We start from the raw sequence: 23,397 nt of genomic DNA, 5'->3' as shown, positions 1-23,397 counted from the left end.
TCTTCTGTTTTGTCTCTTAAAGTCCTCATATGAGTGAAGTCATATGATATTTGCCTTTTTCTAATATATATATATATATATATATATATATATATATATATGTATGTATATATGTATACACACACACACACACACACACATATACATATATACCTCATCTTCTTTATCCCTTCATCCATCGATGGACATTTGGGCTCTTTCCATACTTTGGCTATTGTTGATAGTGCTGCTATAAACATTCGGGTGCATGTGTCCCTTGCAACAGCAAACCTGTATCCCTTGGATAAATGCCTAGTAGTGCAATTGCTGGGTAGTAGGGTAGTTCTATTTTTAATTTTTTGAGGAACCTCCATACTGTTTTCCAGAGTGGCTGCGCCAGTTGGATTCCCACCAACAATGCAAAAGAGACCCTCTTTCTCCTCATCCTCTCCAACATCTGTTGTTGCCTGAGTTGTTAATGTTAGCCATTCTGACAGGTGGTATCTCATTGTGATTTTGATTTGTATTTCCCTGATGATGAATGATGTTGAGCATTTTTTCATGTGTTGGTTGGCCATCTGGATTTCTTCCTTGGAGAAGTGTCTATTCATGTCTTTTGCCCATTTCTTCACTGGATTATTTGTTTTTTGGGTGTTGAGTTTGATAAGTTCTTCATAGATTTTGGATACTAACCCTTTATCTGATATGTCATTTGCAAATCTCTTCTCCCATTCTGTCAGTTGCCTTTTAGTTTTGCCGATTGTTTCCTTGACTGTGCAGAAGCTTTTTATTTTGATGAGGTCCCATTAGTTCATTTTGGCTTTTGTTTCCCTTTCCTCTGGAGACATGTTGAGTAAGAAGTTGCTGCGGCCAAGATCAAAGAGGTTTTTGCCTACTGTCTTCTCAAGATTTTGATGGCTTCCTGTCTTACATGGAGGTCTTTCATCCATTTTGAGTTTATTTTTGTGTATGGTGTAAGAATGTGGTCCAGGATCATTCTTCTGAATGTTGCTGTCTAGTTTTCCCAGCACCACTTGCTGAAGAGACTGTCTTTATTCCATTGGCTATTCTTTCCTGCTTTGTCAAAGATTAGTTGGCCATATGTTTGTGGGTCCATTTCTGGGTTCTCCATTCTGTTCCATTGATCTGAGAGTCTGTTCTTGTGCCAGTACCATAGTCTTGATGATTACAGCTTTATAGTATAGCTTAAAGCCTGGAATTGTGATGCCTCCAGCTTTGCTTTTCTTTTTCAGCATCACTTTGGCTATTCGGGGTCTTTTCTGGTTCCATACAAATTTTAGGATTATTTGTTCTAGCTCTGTGAAGAATGCTGGTGTTATTTTGATAGGTATTGCATTGAATATGTAGATTGCTTTGGGTAGTATTGACATTTTAACAATATTTGTTCTTCCTATCCAGGAGCATAGAATCTTTTTCTATTTTTTTGTGTCTTCTTCAATTTCTTTCATAAGCTTTCTATACTTTTCAGTGTATAGATTGTTCTCCTCTTTTGTTAGATTGATTCCTAGGTATTTTATGGTTTTTGGTACAATTGTAACTGGAATCAATTCCTTGATTTCTCTTTCTGTTGCTTCATTGTTGGTGTAAAGGGATGCAACCGATTTCTGTGCATTGATTTATATCCTGCAACTTTGCTGAATTCATGGATCAATTCTGGCAGTTTTTTGGTGGAATCATTAGGGCTTTCCATATAGAGTATCATGTCATCTGTGAAGAGTGACAGTTTGACCTCCTCCTGGACGATTTGGATGCCTTTTATTTCTTTGTGTTGTCTGAATGCAGAGGCTAAGACCTCCAATACTATATTGAATAACAGTGGCGAGAATGGACATCCCTGTCTTGTTCCTGACCGTAGGGAGAAAGCTCTCAGGTTTTCCCCATTGAGGATGATACTAGCGTTGGGTACTTCATACATGGCTTTTATAATCTCGAGGTATGCTCCTTCTATCCCTACTTTCTTGAGGGTTTTTATCAAGAAAGGATGCTGTATTTCATCAGATGCTTTCTCTGCATCTATTGAAAACATCATATGGTTCTTGTCCTTTCTTTTATTGATGTGATAAATCACGTTAATGGTTTTGCAGATGCTGAACCAGCCCTGCATCCCAGGTATAAATCCCACTTGGTCGTGGTGAATGATTTTTTTAATGTGTTGTTGGAGCCGGTTGGCTAATATCTTGTTGAGGATTTTTGCATCCATGTTCATCAGGGAAATTGGTCTATAGTTCTTTTTAGTGGGGTCTCTGGTTTTGGAATCAAAGTAATGCTGGTTTCATAGAAAGAGTTTGGAAGTTTTCCTTCCATTTCTATTTTTTGGAACAGCTTCAAGAGAATATGTGTTAACTCTTCCTTAAATGTTTGGTAGAATTTGCCTGGAAAGACATCTGGCCCTAGACTCTTGTTTTTTGGAAGATTTTTGATTACTAATTCGATTTCCTTACTGGTTATGGCTCTGTTCAAATTTTCTGTTTCTTCCTGTTTCAGTTTTGGTAGTGTATATGTTTCTAGGAATTTGTCCATTTCTTCCACATTGCCCATTTTTTTGGCATATAATTGCTCATAATATTCTCTTATTGTTTTTGTTTCTGCTGTGTTGCTTTTGATCTCTCCTCTTTCATTCTTGATTTTATTTATCTGGGTCCTTTCCTTTTTCTTTTTGATCAAACTGGCTAGGGTTTATCAATTTTGTTAATTCCTTCAAAGAACCACCTTCTGGTGTTATTGATCTGTTCTACTGTTTTTTGTTTTTGGGTTTGTTTTTTTTTTTCGTTTCGATAGCAGTAATTTCTGCTCTGATCTTTATTATTTCCTGTCTTCTGCTGGTTTTGTGTTTTATTTGCTGTTCTGTTTCCAGCTCCTTATGCTATAAGGTTAGGTTGTGTATCTGAGATCTTTCTTCCTCCTTCTTTAGGAGGGGAGGGTGGATGAGGGGTATTGAGGAGGGCACCTGTTGGTAGGAGCACTGGGTGTTGTATGGAAACCAATTTGACAAATTTCATATAAAAAAAAAAAAGGAAGGCCTGAATTGCTGTATACTTTCCTCTTATGACTACTGTTGCTGTGTCCCAGAGGTTTAGGGTTGTGGTGTTATGATTTTCATTGGCTTCCATATAGTTTTTAATTTCCTCTTTCACTTCTTGGTTAGCCCATTCATTCTTTAGTAGGACGTTCTTCAGTCTCCAAGTATTTGTTACCTTTCCAATTTTTTTCTTGTGGTTTATTTTGAGTTTCATAGTGTTGTGGTCTGAAAATATGCATGGTATGATATCAATCTTTCTGTACTTGCTTAGGGCTGATTTGTGTCTCAGTATATGATCTATTCTGGAGAACGTTCCATGTGCACTGGAGAAGAATGTATATTCTGCTGCTTTAGGATGAAATGTTCTGAATATATCTGTTTAGTCAATCTGGTCCAGTGTGTCATTCAAAGCCATTATTACCTTGTTGATTTTTGATTAGATGATCTGTCCATTGCTGTGAGTGGGGTGTTGAAGTCTCCTACTATTATGGTATTACTGTCAATGAGTTTATGCTTGTGATTAATTGATTTATATATTTGGGTGATGTCACATTTGAAGCATAAATGTTGAAAATTGTTAGGTCTTCTTGGTGGATAGATCCTTTGATAATGATATAATGCCCTTCTGCATCTCTTGGTACAGTCTTTATTTTAAAGTCTAGATTGTGTGATATAAGTATGGCTACTCCAGCTTTCTTTTGTTGACCATTAGCATGATAGTTGGTTCTTAGTCCCCTTACTTCCAGTCTGATGGTTTCTTTAGGTCTAAAGTGGGTCTCTTGTAAACAGCATATAGATGGATCTTGTTTCCTTGTCCATTCTGTTATACTGTGTCTTTTGATTGGAGCACTGAGTCCATTGATGTTTAGAGTGAGTACTGAAAGATATGAATTTATTGCCATTATGATGCTTGTAGGGTTGGAGTTTCTGGTGGTGTTCTCTGGTCCTTTGTAATCTTTGTTGCTTTTGGTATTTATATATATATATTTTTTTTTTTTCACCTTTTCTCCCCTCAGAGAGTTCCCCTTAAAATTTCTTGCTAGGCAGGTTTAGTGGTCACAAATTCCTTTCATTTTTGTTTGTCTCAGAAACTCTTTATCTCTCCTTCTATTTTGAATGACAGCCTTGGTGGGTAGAAGATTCTTGGCTGCATATTTTTCTGATTCAGCACAGTGAATATATCCTGCCATTCCTTTCTGGCCTACCAAGTTTCTGTGGATAGGTCTGCTGCAAACCTGATCTGTCTTCCCTTGTAGGTTAGGGACCTTTTTCCCTTGTTGCTTTCATGATTCCTTGTCTGAGTATTTTGTGAATTTGACTATGATGTGCCTTGTTGATGGTCAGTGTTTGTTGAATCTAATGGGGGTCCTCTGTGCTTCCTGGATTTTGATGTCTGTGTCTTTCCCCAGGATAGGCAAGTTTTCTGCTATGATTTGCTCACATAACCCTTCTACCCCTATTTGTGTCTCTTCCTTTTCTGGGACCCCTATGATTCTGATGTTGTTCCTTTGTAAAGAGTCACTGATTTCTCTAATTCTTAAATCGTGCTCTTTTTCCTTAATCTCCCTGTTTTTTTCTGCTTCATTATTTTCCATAATTTTTCCTCTATATCGCTGATTCTCTTCCCTGCCTCATCCAACCTTGCTGCCGCGTCATCCATCCATGATTGCAGCTCAGTTAAGCATTTTTTATTTCATCATGAGTAGTTTTTACTTCTTTTATCTCTGCAGAAGGGATTCTAATCTATTTTCACCTCCAGCTAGTATTCTTATTATCGTGATTGTAAATTCTGGTTCAGACATCTTGCTTATATCTGTGTTGGTTAAGTTCCTGGCTGTCGTTTCTTCCTGTTCTTTCTTTTTGGGCGAATTCGTTCGTTTTGTCATTTTGAAGGGAGAAAAGGAATTAATGAGGTAAAAAAAAGACACACACAAATGGGATAAATGATGCTAGATCCTAGGTGTGTTTTGGGCTGGGTGTTGAAAGTGTTTTGATAGATTAGAGAAAAAGGGAAAATAAAGAAAAAAAAGGAAATAGTTTGAGAATTTGAAAAAAATGTATACACTGAAGAAGACTAAAATGAAATGATAGAAGTAAAAGAGAATTGGAAAAAATAGTACCAAAAGTAATGAATATTGTAGAAAAATTAAAGAAAAATATTTTTAATAAGAATTAAAAATAAAAATGAAGTTTTTCTGTAGTCAAGAAAAAGAAAAGAAATGAAAAATAGGAACAAAAGGAAATCGTTTGAAAAAGTAAATACACTGTAGTAGCCTAAAATAATATGATGGAAATAAAATAGAATTTGAAAACATTTACATAAACGTTAAAAATATAGTAAAAATTTAAAGGAAAATTTTTAATAAAAATTGAAAATAAAAATTTTTTCTCTGTATTCAAGAGAAAGAAACGAGAAAGCAAGAAAGGAAAAAGAAAAAAAGGAAATTGTTTGAAAATTTGAAAAAGTGAATACACTGTAGTAGACTAAAATTAAATGATGGAAGTAAAATAGAAGTTGAAAAATTCACATAAAAGCAAAAAATTCAATAAAAAATTAAAGAAAAATATTTTTAATAAAAGTTGTAAGTAAAAATGAATTTTTTCTTTCTGTATTCAAGAAAAGATGTGAAAAATATAAAAAAAAGAAAAATTTGAATAGTTGGACCTCTTAACAGATTGAAATATGACTGAAATTACTTCGTTTTCCCCTAGAAGTCAGACTATGAAGCACTTTATCGTCCATAAACTAAGCAGGTGATGAGATTTGTGTTCTTGAAGAGGGAGGTTGGCCCAGTTGGGCGGGGCTTAGTGTAGTGGCTCCATTCTCCACTAGAGGGCGCTGCTAGCCTACTGGGGTGGAGTGTTGTGGTGCTTGTGGATGTGTATGCGCAGGAGCGGTGAAAATGGCATCACCCAGCTACCCAGTTCTCTAGTATCGGAACTCTGTTCTCCCTGATCAGCAATCACACACCTGTCTTCTGTCTTCAGCTTTCATCCACTCCCTGCTTGGTCCGTGACCAAGCCCCAGGCAGTACTTCTCTCCTGAGTTTTGTCTCAGATGCGGTTGTTTTCCCTTGTGCCTTACTTCTGAAGGAGTGCGGCTTTGACCAGTTCTGCCCCTCTGCGGGAGGGTCTCATCAAGCAGTGGCCAAATGCCAGCTGCACCCAGGAACACTTGCTGGACCCTGCTGCTGCCGGTGCCCTGAGACTACGGCCAGGTGCCTGCCCACCCCAGAAAAGTTCGCGAGGTTGTGTAACAGCAGCGTTTCAGGGATTATGGAAAATCACAGCACACATCTGGCACCAGGCATCACCCTTAACGACCTTGTTCCAGCACCAGTGAATGTGGGCATCTTCTGGGGTCTGCTGGGACCAAGGGGCCTCAACAGTCTGTACCAAATGCCCTTCCAGCAGTGGAACTGCTTTTCCCCGTGTGACCCAAGAACCTCCCGGACCCCACTCTATTCCTGGGGATTCACCCTTCCCACAAGAGCATTGCCAGGTATGGAGCTGTAGAGTTGCAGACTCTGTGCTCCCCTTGTTTACAGTCTTAATGGAATTGAAACCCTCTCCTTTCTCCTTTCTCCTTTCTCCTTTCTCCTTTCTCCTTTCTCCTTTCTCCCTTCTCCCTTCTCCCTTCTCCCTTCTCCCTTCTCCCTTCTCCCTTCTCCCTTCTCCCTTCTCCCTTCTCCCTTTTCCCTTCTCCCTTCTCCCTTCTCCGTTTTTATTTCAGTCCCTGTGGCTGTATCCAATTTTCCACTTTCTCTCCAGCTGCTTTTGCGGAGGAGTACTTTTCCTGGATTCCCCCCCCCCCATCTCCGTCCTCTCTCTGCCCACAAGAGCGGGTCCCTGCCCACCGTGGCTTCTCGCTCCCCAAGTTCACCTCTCCGTGCCGGGTATTTGCTGAATTCTGTGGTTCAGGTTGTGCAGATTGTTGTGTTAATCCTCAAATCAGTTTTCTAGGTGTGCAGGATAGTTTAGTGTTGGTATGGTTGTATTTCATGGACGCAGAACCCACAAAAAACTTCCATGCTGTTCCACCATCTTGGCTCCCCCACCAAAGAAATACATAGTTTTAAAAAAATGCGGTGGGTAAATAATGAAATACTATGAAGGTAATAGTGAGTTTTGGGGGACAAGATGTAAAGCAGTCAGGCAAGGCTTTACTGATGTCCAGCATAGTATTGAACATGTTGTAGGTCTATAGTAAATACTTGCTGAATTTGCAAGGTAATACATTGTCCTTATCTGGATATTCTCTAGTTGTTTTCCATAGAGAATCATGCTCTTGTGATGCATTTTTTATGTGCCCATTAGGTTTAAGTGCTTGGTATATACTGGCACTTTTTAATGTTTTTCATTCCCTGCCTTCTTTGTTTCTTAGGTCCTTCCTTATTCATATGTAGTGTGTATATGTATTACTTGATTTGACTATGGTTATGCATGTTGTTGGCTTAAATAGGTTTTTCTGTTATCTACTATTTGTTTTATGAGTTCATTTCTATGTTCTGGCAGTGCTTCATTATATGAAAGGCAAAGTGCTAGGAAACGTATGAGTTTTTATACTACCATGAATAAATGGCAAATGCCCATTTTACTATATACCTGTAGTACTGTAATTATATTTTCCCCATCTTTAATGGGTAAAAATAATTGTTCTTGTTTTGATTTGTATTTTTCTGACTACTGGCAGGGTTGAATATTTTTCCATGTGGTTGTTAGTTCATATTTAATATCTTCAACAAACATTTATTTTAATCATTAATCAGTTCAGTTTCTTTTTTGTCACCACCACCACCACCACTACTACTATTTCTACTTCTATGACTGTGTATTGGGCACTGAACTAGGTTCAAGGGGTATTACAGGAAATCATGTTACAGAAATGATCACATATTAATGTGCCATATTAGAGACAGATATAATTTGATGTAGGATCTTGGGGTGATAATATTGAGTACTCAGTAAGCTTAATTACTGTGTGATAGACACTGTTCTAAGTATTTTTTCTCTTATATCAACTCATTTAAAAACAATAACTGTATGCAGTAGGTATTGGGCTATCTCCATTTTTATTTTTTATTTTTTATTTATTTACTTTTAAATATGAAATTTATTGTCAAATTGGTTTCCATATAATACCCATTGATCATCACAAAAGGTGCCTTCCTCAGTACCCATCACCCACCATCCCCTCCCTCCCACACCTCATCAACCCTCAGTTTGTTCTCAGTTTTTAACAGTCTCTTATGCTTTGGCTCCCTCCCTCTCTAACCTCTTTTTTTTTCTTCCCCTCCCCCATGGTCTTCTGTTAAGTTTCTTAGGATCCACATAAGAGTGAAAACATATGGTATCTTCCTTTCTCTGTATGACTTATTTCACTTAGCATAACACTCTCCAGTTCTATCCACGTTGCTACAAAGGGCCATATTTCATTCTTTCTCTTTGCCAAGTAGTATTGCATTGTGTATACAAACCACATTTTCTTTATCCATTCATCCATCAGTTGATGGACATGTAGGCTCTTTCCCTAATTTGGCTATTGTTGAAAGTGCTGCTATAAACATTGGGGTAAAAGTACCCCTATGCATCAGCACTCCTGTATCCCTTGGGTAAATTCCTAGCAGTGCTATTGCTAGGTCATAGGGTAGGTCTATTTTTAATTTTTTGAGGAACCTCCACACTGTTTTCCAGAGCGGCTGCACCAGTTTGCATTCCCACCAACAGTGCTAGAGGGTTACCGTTTCCCCACATCTTCTCCAACATCTATAGTCTCCTGATTTGTTCATTTTAGTCACTCTAACTGGCATGAAGTGGTATCTTAGTGTGGTTTTCATTTGTATTACCCTGATAAGGAGCAACGTTGAGCATCTTTTCATGTGCCTGTTGGCCATCCGGATGTCTTCTTTAGAGAAGTGTCTATTCATGTTTTCTGCCCATTTCTTCACTGAATTATTTGTTTTTTGGGTGTGGAGTTTGGTGAGCTCTGTATAGATTTTGGATACTAGCCCTTTGTCCGATATGTCATTTGCAAGTATCTTTTCCCATTCCGTTGGCTGCCTTTTAGTTTTGTTGCTTGTTTCCTTTGCTGTGCAGAAGCTTTTTATCTTTATGAAGTCCCAAGAATTCATTTTTTGCTTTTAATTCACTTGCCTTTGGGAATGTGTCAAGTAAGAAATTGCTACGGCTGAGGTCAGAGAGGATTTTTTCTTGCTTTCTCCTCTAGGGTTTTGATGGTTTCCTGTCTCACATTCAGGTCCTTTATCCATTTTGAGTTTATTGTTGTGAACAGTGTAAGAAAGTGGTCTAGTTTCATCCTTCTGCATGTCTGTCCAGTTCTCCCAGTACCATTTGTGAAAGAGACTGTCCTTTTTCCATTGGATACTCTTTCCTGCTTTGTCAAAGATTAGTTGCCCATACATTTGTGGGTCTAGTTCTGGGGTTTCTATTCTATTCCCTTGGTCTATGTGTCTGTTTTTGTGCCAATACCATGCTGTCTTGATGATGACAGCTTTGTAGTAGAGGCTAAAGTCTGGGATTGTGATGCCTCCTGCTTTGGTCTTCTTCTTCAAAATTACTTTGGCTATGCGGGGTCTTTTGTGGTTCCATACAAATTTTAGGATTGCTTGTTCTAGCTTCAAGAAGAATGCTGGTGCAATTTTGATTGGGATTGCATTGAATGTGTAGGTAGCTTTGGGTAGTATTGACATTTTAACAATATTTATTCTTCCAATCCATGAGCATGGAATGTTTTTCCATTTCTTTATATCTTCTTCAATTTCCTCCATAAACCTTCTATAGTTTTCAGCATACAGATCTTTTATATCTTTGGTTAGGTTTATTCCTTGGTATTTTATGATTCTCGATGCAATTGTGAATGGGATCAGTTTCTTTATTTATCTTTCTGTTGCTTCATTATTAGTGTATAAGAATGCCACTGATTTCTGTACATTGATTTTGTATCCTGTGACTTTGCTGAATTCATGTATCAGTTCTAGCAGACTTCTGGTGGAGTCTATCGGATTTTCCATGTGTAATGTCATCTCATCTACAAAAAGTGAAAGCTTGGCTTCATCTTTGCCAATTTTGATGCTTTTGATTTCCTTTTGTTGTCTGATTGCTGATGCTGGAACTTCCAACACTATGTTAAACAACAGCGGTGAGAGTGGACATCCCTGTCATGTTCCTGATCTCAGGGGGAAAGCTCTCACTTTTTCCCCATTGAGGATGATATTAGTTGTGGGCTTTTCACAAATGGCTTTGGTGATGTTTAAGGATGTTCCTTCTATCCCAACTTTCTCGAGGGTTTTTCTGAAGAAAGGATGCTGAATTTTGTCAAATGCTTTTTCTGCATCGATTGACAGGATAATATGGTTCTTATCTTTTCTTTTATTAATGGGATGTATCACATTGATTGATTTGCAAATGTTGAACCAGCCCTGCAGCCCAGGAATGAATCCCACTTGATCATGGTGAATAATTCTTTTTATATGCTGTTGAATTTGATTTGCTAGTATCTTATTGAGAATTTTTGCATCCATATTCATCAGGGATATTGGCTTGTAGTTTTCTTTTTTTACTGGGTCTCTGTCTGGTTTAGGAATCAAAGTAATACTGGCTTCATAGAATGAGTCTGGACGTTTTCCTTCCCTTTCTATTTTCTGGAATAGCTTGAGAAGGATAGGTATTATCTCTGCTTTAAATGTCTGGTATAATTCCCCTGGGAAGCTATCTGGTCCTGGACTCTTATTTGTTGGACGATTTTTAATAACTGATTCAATTCATTCACTGGTTATGGGTCTGTTCAAGTTTTCTGTTTATTCCTGTTTGAGTTGGAAGTGGGTGGGTGCTTAGGAATTTGTCCATTTCTTCCAGGTTGTCCAGTTTGTTGGCATGTAATTTTTCATAGTATTCCCTGATAATGGCTTGTATTTCTGAGGGATTGGTTGTCATAATTCCATTTTCATTCATGATTTTATCTATTTGGGTCATCTCCCTTTTCCTTTTGAGAAGCCTGGCTGGAGGTTTATCCATTTGGTTTATTTTTTCAAAAAACCAATTCTTGGTTTCATTCATCTCCTCAACAGTTTTTTTAGATTCTATATTGTTTATTTCTGCTCTGCTCTTCATTATTTCTCTTCTTCTGCTGGGTTTGCAGCGTCTTTGCTGTTCTGCTTCAATTTCCTTTAGGTGTGGTGTTAGATTTTGTATTTGGGATTTTTGTTGTTCCTTGAGATAGGCCTGGATAGCAATGTATTTTCCTCTCAGGACTGCTTTCGCTGCATTCCAAAGCATTTGGATTGTTGTGTTTTCATTTTCATCTGTTTCCATATATTTTCAAATTTCTTCTCTAATTTCCTGGGTGACCCATTCATTCTTTAGTAGGGTGTTCTTTACCTCCATGCTTTTGGAGGTTTTCCTGACTTTTTCTTGTGGTTGATTGCAAGTTTCATAGCATGGTGGTCTGAAAGTGTGCATGGTATGATCTGAATTCTTTTATAGTTATGAAGGGCTGTTTTGTGACCCAGTATGTGATCTATCTTGGAGAATGTTCCTTGTGCACTCGAGAAGAAAGTATATTCTATTGCTTTGGGAGGCAGAGTTCTAAATATATCTGTCAATTCCATGTAATCCAATGTATCATTCAGGGCCCTTGTTTCTTTATTGATCCTGTGTCTAGATGCTGTATCAATTATTGTAAGTGGGGTATTAAAGTCCCCTGCAATTACCACATTCTTAGGAATAAGGTTGCTTCTGTTTGTGATTGTTTTATATATTTGGGGGCTCCTGTATTCGGCCTATAGACATTTATAATTGTTAGCTCTTCCTGATGGATAGACCCTGTAATTATTATATAATGCCCCTCTTCATCTCTTGTTACAGCCTTAATTTAAAGTCCAGTTTGTCTGATATAAGCATGGCTACTCCAGCTTTCTTTTTGCTTCCAATAGCATGATAGATATTTCTCCATCCCCTCACTTTCAATCTGAAGGTGTTCTCATGTCTAAAATGAGTCTCTTGTAGACAGCAAATAGATGGGTCTTGTTTTTTTATCCATTCTGATACCCTATGTCTTTTGGTTGGAGCATTTAGTCCATTTACATTCAGTGATGTAAGTGAAAGATACGGGTTTAGAAGTCATTGTGATGTCTGTAGGTTTCATGCTTATAGTGACGTCTCTGGTACTTTGTCTCACAGGATCCCCCTTAGGATTTCTTGTAGGGCTAGTTTAGTGGTGATGAATTCCTTCAGTTTTTGTTTGTTTGGGAAGACCTTTATCTCTACTTTTATTCTGTATGACAGACTTGCTGGTTTAAAGGAATCTTGGCTGCATATTTTTCTCTTCATTACATGGAAGATTTTCTGCCATTCTTTTCTGGCCTGCCATGTTTCAGTAGATAGATCCGTCACTAGTCTTATCATTCTCCCTTTATATGTTAGAGCATGTTTATCCCTAGCTTCTTTCAGAATTTTCTCTTTATCCTTGAATTTTGCCAGTTTCACCAAGATATGTCGTTCAGAAGATCGATTCAAGTTATATCTGAAGGGAGTTCTTTGTGCCTCTTGGATTTCAATGCCTTTTTCCTTCCCCAGATCAGGGAAGTTCTCAGCTATGATTTGTTCAAGTACACCTTCAGCCCCTTTCTCTCTCTCTTCCTCCTCTGGATTCCCTATTATGCGGATATTATTGTTTTCCATCGCATCACTTAGTTCCCTAATTTTCCCCATATTCCTGGATTTTTTTTATGTCTCTTTTTCTCAGCTTCCTTTTTTTCCATAATTTTATCTTCTGATTCACCCATTCTCTCCTCTGCCTCTTCAGTCCGAGCTATGGTCGCCCCCATTTTATTTTGCACCTCATTTATAGCATTTTTTAGCTCCTCCTGTTTCTTAGTCCCTTGATCTCTGTAGCAATAGATTCTCTGCTGTCCTCTATACTTTTTTCAAGCCAAGTGATTAATTTTTGACTATTATTTTAAATTCATGCTCAGTTATATTGCTTAGATTGTTTTTGATCAATTCGTTAGCTGTTGCTACTTCCTGGAGTTTTCTTTTGAGGAGAATTCTTCTGTTTCATCATTTTGGATAGTCCCTGGAGTGGTGTGGAACTGCAGGGCACTTCCCCCCGTGCTGTCTTGAATAACTTGTGTTGGTGGGCGGGGCTGCAGTCAGACCCATTGTCTTCTCCCAGCCCACCACTGGGACCACAGTCAGTCTGGTGTGTACCTTATCTTCCCCTCTCCCAGGGACAGGACTCACTATGGGGTGGTGTGGCCCATGTCTGGGCTACTTGCACACTGCCAGGCTTGTTGTGCTGCTTCTGTGGGATCTGGCTTATTAGCCGGGGTGGTTCCACAAGTTGCACAGTGGTGGGAGGGGTAGGCTCATTTCACTTTGCTTTTGGTGGTCTGCTCCAGGATGGGCCCTGTGGCACCAGGAGGGAGGCAGATCGTTGGAGGGATGGATCCACAGAAGCACAGCGTTGGGTGTTTGCGTGGTAAAGCAAGTTCGGTGACGGGAACTGGTTCCTGTTGGGATTTGGCTGGGTGATGGGCGAGGGAAATGGCACTGGCCAGCGCCTTTGTTCCCCACCAAGCTGAGCTCTGTCTTCCGGGGCTCAACAACTCTCCCTCCCGTTGTCCTCTAGCCCTCCCGCCCTCTGAGCAGAGCTGTTGACTTATAACATTCCAGATGTTAATTCCCACTGGCTGTCAGAACTCACTCCATCCAGCCCCTCCACTTTGCAAGTCAGACTCGGGGGCTCTGCCTTGCCAGGCGGGCTGCCCCTCCACTGCCCTGGCTCCGTCCCGCCAGTCCATGTAACGAGCACCACCTCTCCGCCCTTCCTACCCTCTTCAGTTGGTCTCTTGTCTACACTTGGCTCTGAAGAGTCTGTTCAGCTAGTCTTCTTGCGGTGTTCTGGGTTATTTAGGCAGATGTGGGTGGAATCTAAGTGATCAGCAGGACTCTGTGAGCCTAGTCCTCCTTTGCCGCCATCTTCCAACCCTCCATATTTAAACACAATGAAACACATTTTCACATTTTCTAAATGAAATTGCTAGTAAATGGTGAAACTGGTATTTTTAAAAAATGTGTATTTGACTTTGTCACTTTTTAAGTGTTGGATTCCCAGAAGTGGTAGTACAGATTATTCATTTGTATTACCATCAGAAGGTGAATATGTTGAAATAATTTTAAAAATATTAATATCATTTTATGTATGATTAGCATATTAACTTTCATAATTACCCAGTTTAGGTGATCAATTAATGGAATTGTGACTCCAGCCTCTTTTTTATCTAATCATCTATTTCAAATTCTCTTTTCCTTAGCTGTGTATGCCTTTTTTTCCAATTGAAGGAGATAAAAGCCATAAATAAGTAGACTTTTTTACCCATTTTTAGCAATGAAATTTTAGTTTTAAATATAAGTAAAGACATGGGTAAGTAAGTAAGCATGTTAAAAAGCACCTTTAATACTAAATACTAAATTTAAGTAAAAAGTTCACCAAAAGACCTGAATCTCAGTTTTGTCACCTTTTTTTTATGTTAAGATTCTAGGATCGGATTCAGGGATAATAGTAGTATTATATTTATAGTTTAGAGAATTGTAATGAAAATTAATGTATAATAAAATATAAATGTCATAAGCACTAAATTTGGTATTTTAATTTTAATGTAAGTCTTGGGTAAATTTTCACCTCACTGTCCAAAAGTTGACATGTCTGATAACTGTTTTACTTATAAAGTCAAAGTCCTTACGCACACACACACGCAGACACCCACACACACACACACACAATTGTCATGAAATAGGAATATATGCTGATATATGTGGCCAGACCATAGAATAATTTTTGATGCATATTAGGCATTCAATAAATATTTGTTCAGTGATTGAATAAATGCATTCTGTGTCAGGTACCCTTACCAGGGTCAACTTGTTAATAAGGGAGGAAACATGGCCATTTACAAATTCAGTTAAAAGCAAGCTTCATGAGCATAATGCAATTTAACCATATTCTTTTGACAGTTTTAAAAGATTGTCATCAAGGAAGTCTTTTAAGAAATTCACATGTAGATGAAATACTTTTTTAAAAGTACCTTTGCTATTCAGTATCTATTAGAAGTAAATCTGTGGTAAATTTATTTGTAATATTGTGAATTACACTTTAATTAAAAAAAATTTTGTGTTGCTATGCATGATAATCAGATTTTAAATGGTGAGCGGGGAATATAATCTGTTATTACTAGCAGAACAATGTATATCAAATCTCTTTTTTCTTGTTAAATTTCCAGGTGAAGGGAAGTGGCTGCGAAACATTGACTATTACCGTTTAGATGGTTCTACTACTGCACAATCAAGGAAAAAATGGGCTGAAGAATTTAATGATGAAACTAATGTGAGGTGGGAAACATTTTTCGTTTGTATAGAGAATTAAGAAAAATAATTTTAGGAGTACCTGCGTAGCTCAATTGGTTAAGCGTCCGACTCGATCTTGGCTCAGGTCATGTTCTCACAGTTGGTGAGACCGAGACCCGTGTCAGGCTGTGCACTGACGCTGCAGAGACTTACTATGATTCTCTGTCTCCCTCTCTGCCTCTCCCCTGTTCATGTGCTCTCTCTCTCTCTCAAAATAAATAAATAAACATTAAAAAAATTAAATCTATCTACAGTCAAATTCACTCCTTTTAGTGTATAAGTTTTGACAAATGCAAGATAGAGTCAAGATACAAAATGGTGTCATCACATCTCAAGAAATTCATCTCATATGGCTAACAGAGACATGAAAAGATGCTCAGCATCATTCATCATCAGGGAAATACAAATCAAAACCACAATGAGATACCACCTCACAAGTGTCAGAATATCTAAAATTAACAACTCAGGAAACAACAGGCATTGGTGAGCATGCAGAGGAAGGGGAACACTTCCGCACTGTTGGTGGGAATGCAAGCAGGTGCAGCCACTCTAGAAAACAGTGTATAGAGTTTAAAACAGTATAGGCACCCCTCTTTTTTTCTGATTTCTTATTCTACCTTTCCTGTGGGTTACTTTTTACCATTTGTGAAATTGTATTTTTATTCATCTATGGTGTTTTTTGATGTATCTTTTTATAACTTTCATAGTGGTTGCTCTAAGTATTACATTACATGGACATAATTTATCATAGTCGACTAATGTCATCATTTTACCATGTTAACTAAGTGTAGAAACCTTATGCCCTTATGTCCCTTTCTCTTCCCCATTTATAATATAATTGTCTTAACTGTTTTTCTCTATATAAATGGATTACCACATTAATGTAATAATTTTTCTTCAATAATTATCTATAACTTAGAAAAATTAGAAGGAAAATTATTTTATTTACTCATATTTTTTGTTTTTTAATTGTTGTTTCTTCCTTCCTAACGTGTCAGTATTTTTTCTTTTATCATTTCCATTCTTTCTAGAGAAATTCCTTTAGTCATCCTTTCAGAGCAGGTCTGCTGGCAATAAATTTCCCGAGTACCTTCAGAAGAGAATTTCTTGATTTCCTCTTCATTTTTGAAGAGTGTTTTAGCTGGGTATAGGATTCTGGGTTGGCATTTCTCTTCTTTCTGCACTTGAAAAATGTTTTACCACTTCCTTCTGGATTTCATAATTTCTTTCAAAAATACCTGCTGTTTTATGAATTAGGCTTTTTGAATTTCACACAAAAGTGATATCATGCAGTATTTGTCTTTCTCTTACTTATCTCACTTAGCATTATGTGTTCAAGGTACATTCATGTTGGCACATATGGCAAAATGTCCTTTTTTTCTCATGGCTGAACACTATCCCATTGCATATATACCACATCTTTTTTTATCTTTTCATCTGTTGCTGGGCCCTTAGGTTGTTTTCATATCTTGGCTATTGTGGATAGTGCTGCAGTAAACATGGGAGTGCATATATCCCTTTGACATTCTGTTTTCATTTTTTTTTGTATATATACCCAGAAATGGAATTGCTGGATCATATGGTAGATTTATTTTCAAAATTTTGAGGAAACTGCATATTGTTTTTCATAGCGGCTAAACCAATAAGTGAATGTAGACTACAGTATTTTATTATAATCATTAAACTTCCTCGGAGATTAGAACTTAATTATTCCAACCGGTAAAAAGAAAATATTTACATGGTAGAGGTGCTAATTGTTGGTACAGTGCCAATAATATTACAGTATATAAGTGTATCAAATTAACATGTATACCTTAATTTTATACAATATTATATGTCAAATATATTTTAATTAAAAAAATCTGTTTTTAAAATCTTTTTTTCTTGTCAGTAAGGTTCTATTTCTTGCTTATTTCAAGATTTTTTTTTATCTTAGTTTCAAAAGTTTGCCTATGATGCTTCTTGGCATGAATTTCTTTGAGTTTGCCCTGTTTGTGGTTCATTCAATTTCTGCATCTGTAGGTTTGTGTTTCTTGCTAAATTTGGGTAATTTTCAGCCATTATTTCTTCAAATACTATTATAGTCCCTTCTTTTTTTTCCTCTCCTTTTAGGACTCCAGTGATAAGAATGGTAGACAATAATGTTAGAGTCCTATAGGTCCCTCAGTCTCCATTTTGTTTTTCTGTGATTTTTTTGTTTATTTGTTTGATTTCTATCTGTTGTTTAGATAGGGTCATTTCTATTGTTCTGTTTTCAAAGTTAATTGAATCTCTGTTCTCTACATTCTACTGTTTAGTTTTTTATTGTATTTTTCAGTTCTAAAATTTCCATTTGGTTCTTTATGTCTTATATTTCTTTACTGAGGCAATTTTTTTTTCATTTGTCTCAGGTGTGTTAATAACTCCTTATTGAAGCATATTTAGAAATGTAACAACTTTTTCCATCCTTGTCAAACAATTCTGACATTTATGTCATCTTAGTGTTGGTGTCTGCTGATTGCGTTTTTTCATTGAAGTTGAGATTTTACTGGTTCTTGTTAGGACAAAGATATAATTTAACTGGATATTTGCTTATTATTTCATGAGACTGTGGATCTAAATTTTCTGTTATAGCAGGCCTCTTTTGACACATGTTCAGATGGAAGATGAGAGCGGGAGTTGAGTCTACCGACTACATTTCTGCCAATACTATCCTGGCTGGGAGGGTTAGGATTGCCTATTTACAACCCCTACCCATGGGCCTCCACTGACACTGCAGGGGTAACTCATTAACTGGGTTGTCGTATAATTCCTGACTCTCCACTATATATCCTTTGATACTACCCTAGTAGAGAGATATAGGGTTTTTCTTGTAACTTTTGGGTGGGGATGGATGTCTGAGTTCCCTTCATGGTCTTTACTGACACTGCTGGGTTGAGAGGAGGACTGTGTTAACTCAGACTTCTCTGACACCACTCTGGCCATGCCTTGTTACAACTAGGAGAAGGTAGGAGTCTGAACTCCCCACTCAGCCTTTAGTGACAAGGATGGAGTTGCACCGCATTTTTTTTCTGTACTGCTTGACTGCAATTGAATGATTATTGTTTTAAAGTTTTCTGTCTTTCTAGGGTGCCCCTTTTTTTGGTCCTTTGGCTAGAGAGAGCAGGATTTTCTTGGAGACTCTTTTTTTGGCAGTATCTACTGGCATTTCCAGATTGCTGGGTTCTTTAGCCCTCGTTTTGGGAAGAAATCCTATGGAACTTAGTGCCATGTTGTTCCTTAGCACCCAAGGTCCCTAGCCAGTCTTTCTCCTCTTCCTCACTTTTCAGAAACTTCTTATGATTGTTTTATATGTAATGTCCAGTGTCTTTTGCTTTCCTTATTGTAAGGAATAGGGAAGAGTATGTCTACTCCCATCTTTCCAGAGTGGAAGTCCAAAGATTCAACTTTTTAAAGATTGTTGTATCTGTCGTTTGTCAAGCATATGTATGTGTTTCTGTTGTGTATATGCCCAGAAGTAAGATTGCTGAGTAAAAGATGCATGTACATTCAGCTTTAGCTCATATTACCAAGACATTTTTCCAAAATGGTTGTACCAGTTTGCACTCTGCACCACCCCCCCCCCCAGTAGCATATAGGCGTTTCAATTGTTCTCTGTCCTCATCATCACTTGACAATGTCTGTTTTTTTAAAGCTATTGTGATTGATACGTACTGGTAAGACTTGGTAATCTTAAACTGTATTTCCCTGATAACTAAATCCATGGTTTGTAGATTTAAATGTGGAAGCTAAAACAAAAGTTTTAGAAGGAAACAGTAAAGAATATTTTCCTGATATTGCATTAAGAAAACTTTCATAAAAAAGACCCACAAAGTACTAACCGTAAAAGGAAATATTGTTGAGTTGAGCTTCATTAAAATTAAGAATTTTTAGTCATCAAAGGAATTTCATGTTAAAAATGAAAAGGCAGGCCACAAAATAGAAGCTATTTTCTCATTTTTACAGATACTATGGAAAATCACAAAGAAGACAATAAATGTTATTGTTTATAATTTAGTAACCCAGATATAACCATGGTTAGAGTTTCTATGCTTATACAAACATATACTTTTGATTTTGTGTTTGTTACCATTTTTTTTATTAAAATACAATTAACATTACAGTGCTTATGTTAGTTTCAGGTGCAGAATATGATTAAACAATTGTATATATTACTCAGTTCTCATCAAGATAAGCATACTTTTGATCCCCTTTATCTAATTTACCCCTACCCCCCCCCCACCTCCCCTCTGGCAACCACCAGTTCTCTATATTGAAGAGTCTGGTTTCTTTGTTCATTTTTTTGCTTAAATTCCACATATGAGTGAAAGCATATGGTATTTGTCTTTGTCTGACTTACCTCACTTAGGATTAAACTCTCGAGGTCTGTCCATGTTGTCTCAAGTGGTACAGTCTTGTTCTTTTTTAAAGCTGAGTAATATTACACACCACATCTTTATCCATCCATTCCTTTATCAGTGTAGACTTGGGTTGCTTCCATATCTTGGCTATTGTAAATAATGCTGCAATAAATAAACTTAGGGGTGAATATATCTTTTTGCAATAATGTTTTCTTTTTCTTTTTTCTTTTTTTTTTTGGTAAATACCCAGTAGTAGAATTATTGCATCATATGTTAATTCTATTTTTAATTTTTTGAGGAGCCTCCATACTGTTTTCCACAGTGGCAGTACCAATTTGTATTCCTACCAGTAATGCACAAGGGTTCTTTTTTTCTCTACATCCTAACACTTGTTATTTATTGTGTTTTTGATTTTAGCCATCCTGACAGGTGTGAGATCTCCTTGTGGAGATTTGCATTTCCCTGATGGTTAGTGATGTTGAACATCTTTTTATGTGTTTGTTGGCCATCTGTATGTCTTCTTTGGAAAAATGTCCACTCAGGTCCTCTGCCCATTTTTAATAGAATTATTTGGAAGTTTTTGGTGTTGCTTTGTAGAAGTTCTTTATATAGTTTGGATATTTACCCCTTGTTGGATATGCCATTTGCAAATATCTAGGAGAAGCTACTCGTAATACATAGATCCAAAAAGGACTCTTACCCAGAATATGCAAAGAATTAATAAAAATTAGTAGGATACAAGCACCTGGGTGGCCCAGTTGGTTAAGTGTCTGACTTCAGATCAGGTCATGATCTCGCAGTTTGTGAGTTCAATCCCTGCATCAGGCTCTGTGCTGACAGTTCAGAGCCTGGAACTTGCTTCGGATTCTGTGTCTCCCCCTCTCTGCCCCTCACATGCTCATGCTCTGTCTCTCTCTGTCTTTCAATAATAAATAAACATTAAAAATTTTTTAAACAAAATTAGTAGGATAAACCAGCCAATGCCAAAGGAAAGAACTTCAAAAGGACTTTACAAAAGACAGTATTCATATGGCCAGTAAACATACAAAAAGTGCTCATCTTTAGTAATCATCAGAGAAATGCAAGTTAAAAGCATTTTTGAGGAAGGTACAAAAGTGTTTCAGTGAAGGGAGGATGGTCTCTTCAACAAATGGTATTGAAACAATTGCATATTCACAGGCTGAAACAAACCTTGACCTAAGCCTCACCCCTATTCAAAAATCAAGTCAAAATGGTTCATAAATTTAAATGTGAAACATTATACTTGTAGAAGAAAGCATAGAAGAAAGTCTTCAAGGGGTGCCTGGGTAGCTCAGTTGGTTAAGTGCCTGAATCTTGATTTTAGCTCAGGTCATGATCTCATGGTTCATGGGATCAAGCCCTGCATCTGGCTCTGTGCTGACAGCATGGAGCCTGCTTGGGTTCTCTCTCCCCCTCTGTCTCTGCCCCTCCCCTACGTTCGTTGTCATTTATTTTCTCTCTCTCTCTCTCTCTCTCTCTCTAAAAAATGAATAAATAAACATTGGGAAAAAGATCTTCAGGAACTAAGTTTAAGCAGATAGTTTTTCAGTCATGACACCAAAGGGATATAATCCATTGAAGATAAAAAGTCAATAATTGGATAATTAAAAATAAAAACTTTAGGGATGCCTGGATTGCTCCGTCAGGTAAACATTCAACTTGGTTTTGGCTCAGGTCATGATCTTGCAGTTTTGTGGGTTTGAGACCTGCCTTGGGCTCTGTACTGCCAGTGAAGAGCTTGCTTGGGATTCTCTCTCTATCCCTCCCTCTCTACCCCTCCCCTACTTGTACTGTCTCTGTCTCTCAAATAAATAAATAAACTTAAAAAAATTATAAAAACAATGTGGATGGAACTAGAGTATACTATGCTAAGGGAAATTAGTAAAAGACCAATATATAACTTCACTCATATGTGGAATTTAAGATACAAAACAGATGAACTTAAGGTAAGGGAAGCAAAAATAATATAAAAACAAGGAGGGGGACAAAACATGAGACTCTTAAATACAGAGAACAAACTAAGGGTTGCCGGAGGGGTTATGGGTGGGGGGATGGGCTTGATTGACAAGGGGCATTAAGGAAGACACTTGTTGGGGCGCACTGGATGTTGTAGTAGGGGATGAATCACTGGATTCTACTGAAATCATTATTGCACTATATGCTAACTTCGATGTAAATTAAAAATAAATTTTAAAACAGTTATAAAAAAGTAAAATAAATAAAAACTTTGTTTGTGAATGGCCCTGTTAAGAAAAGACAGATCACAGACTTGAAGAAAATATTTGCAAATAGCATTTTTTAGTAAGGGCTCATACTCAGAATATGTAAAGAATTCTTTAAATGTAATAGTGAAAAAACAAACATTTTTCAGTTAGAAAATGGGCCAAGGACTTAAACTGACATTCATTTAAGAGGATCAATGCAGCATGGCAAATAAGCACTTGAAAATACATTCGTCACTAGCCAATAGGGAAATGTAAACTGAAACTACAACAGGATATCACTTCATATCAGAATGGCTAAAATAAAAAATTGTGACATTGTAAAAGGCTGATTAGGATTCTGACACCTAGATCTCTTCCACAATGTTGATGAGAATGTAAAATGACACAGCCATTCTTCCTTGAAAACAACTTGGGGGGTGGTGGTGGTGCCTGGGTGGCTTAAGTCCCTTAAGTGACCAGACTCCCGATTTTGGCTCAGGTCATGATCTCACAGGTTCTGGGGTTTGAGCCCCGCATCCGGCTCTGCACACACAGAGCAGAGCCTGCTTGGAATTCTCTCTCTCCCTCTTTCTGCCTTTCCCCTGCTTGCTCGCCCTCTCTTTCTCTCAAAATAAATAAACCTAAAAAATTTTTAAAAAATAAAAGGAAAACAACTTAGTAGTTGTTTTAAAAAAATAAACAATTAAACATATTCTTACTATACAATCCTGCAATCACTTTTAAAAATTTATGCCAGAGAAATGTAGACTTGTTTTCACATAGAAACCTATACACAAGTGTTCATAGCAACTTTATTTGTAACAGTCAAAAACTGGAAACAACCCAAGTGTCTTATAACATTTGAATGGATAAATTATGTTACATCTATATAATGAAATAGTACTCAATAATAAAAAGGAAGGAACTATTGATATTGATCCAAAGAACTTGGATGGATCTCAAGGGCATTATGCTGAATGAAAAATGCTAATTTCAAAAGGTTACATGCTATATGATTCCTTTCATATGGTGTTCTTTTTATTCTTTTTAATGTTTGTTTATTTTTTGAGAAAAAGAGGGGGAGGGGTAGAGAGAGGGAGACAGGATCTGAAGCAGGCTCCACGTTGACAGTAGAGAGCCCGATATGGGGCTCGAACTCACAAACTGCAAGATCATGACCTGAGCTGAAGTCGGACACTTAACCGACTGAGCCACCCAGGCACACCTCATATGGCATTCTTGATGTAACAAAATTATGGTGGTAGAGAACAGATTAGTGGTTGTCAGGGATTAGGGTTTGTGGGGGGAAAGTATGAATACTAAGGGATAACACAAAAGAGGTTTGTTTTTA

At 37.4% G+C, this 23,397-nt stretch overlaps 1 protein-coding gene across 3 annotated transcripts in view; it reads left to right on the top strand.

Annotated features, from left to right (window-relative positions):
* ATRX (ATRX chromatin remodeler) overlaps positions 1–23,397 on the top strand; it is a 311,883-nt gene that overhangs the window by 247,199 nt on the left and 41,287 nt on the right. For all 3 annotated transcript variants that reach the window (XM_042974749.1, XM_042974750.1, XM_042974748.1), the window contains one exon: positions 15,319–15,427. In XM_042974749.1, the coding sequence (XP_042830683.1) occupies positions 15,319–15,427 (109 nt within the window). The remainder of the gene's footprint in view (positions 1–15,318; positions 15,428–23,397) is intronic.

The sequence above is a fragment of the Panthera tigris genome, chromosome X (genome assembly GCF_018350195.1).
Source record: "Panthera tigris isolate Pti1 chromosome X, P.tigris_Pti1_mat1.1, whole genome shotgun sequence".
In the NCBI taxonomy this organism is placed as follows: domain Eukaryota; kingdom Metazoa; phylum Chordata; class Mammalia; order Carnivora; family Felidae; genus Panthera; species Panthera tigris.
Note: the sequence above shows the minus strand (reverse complement) of the source record. Positions and strands in the feature narration are given on the sequence as shown.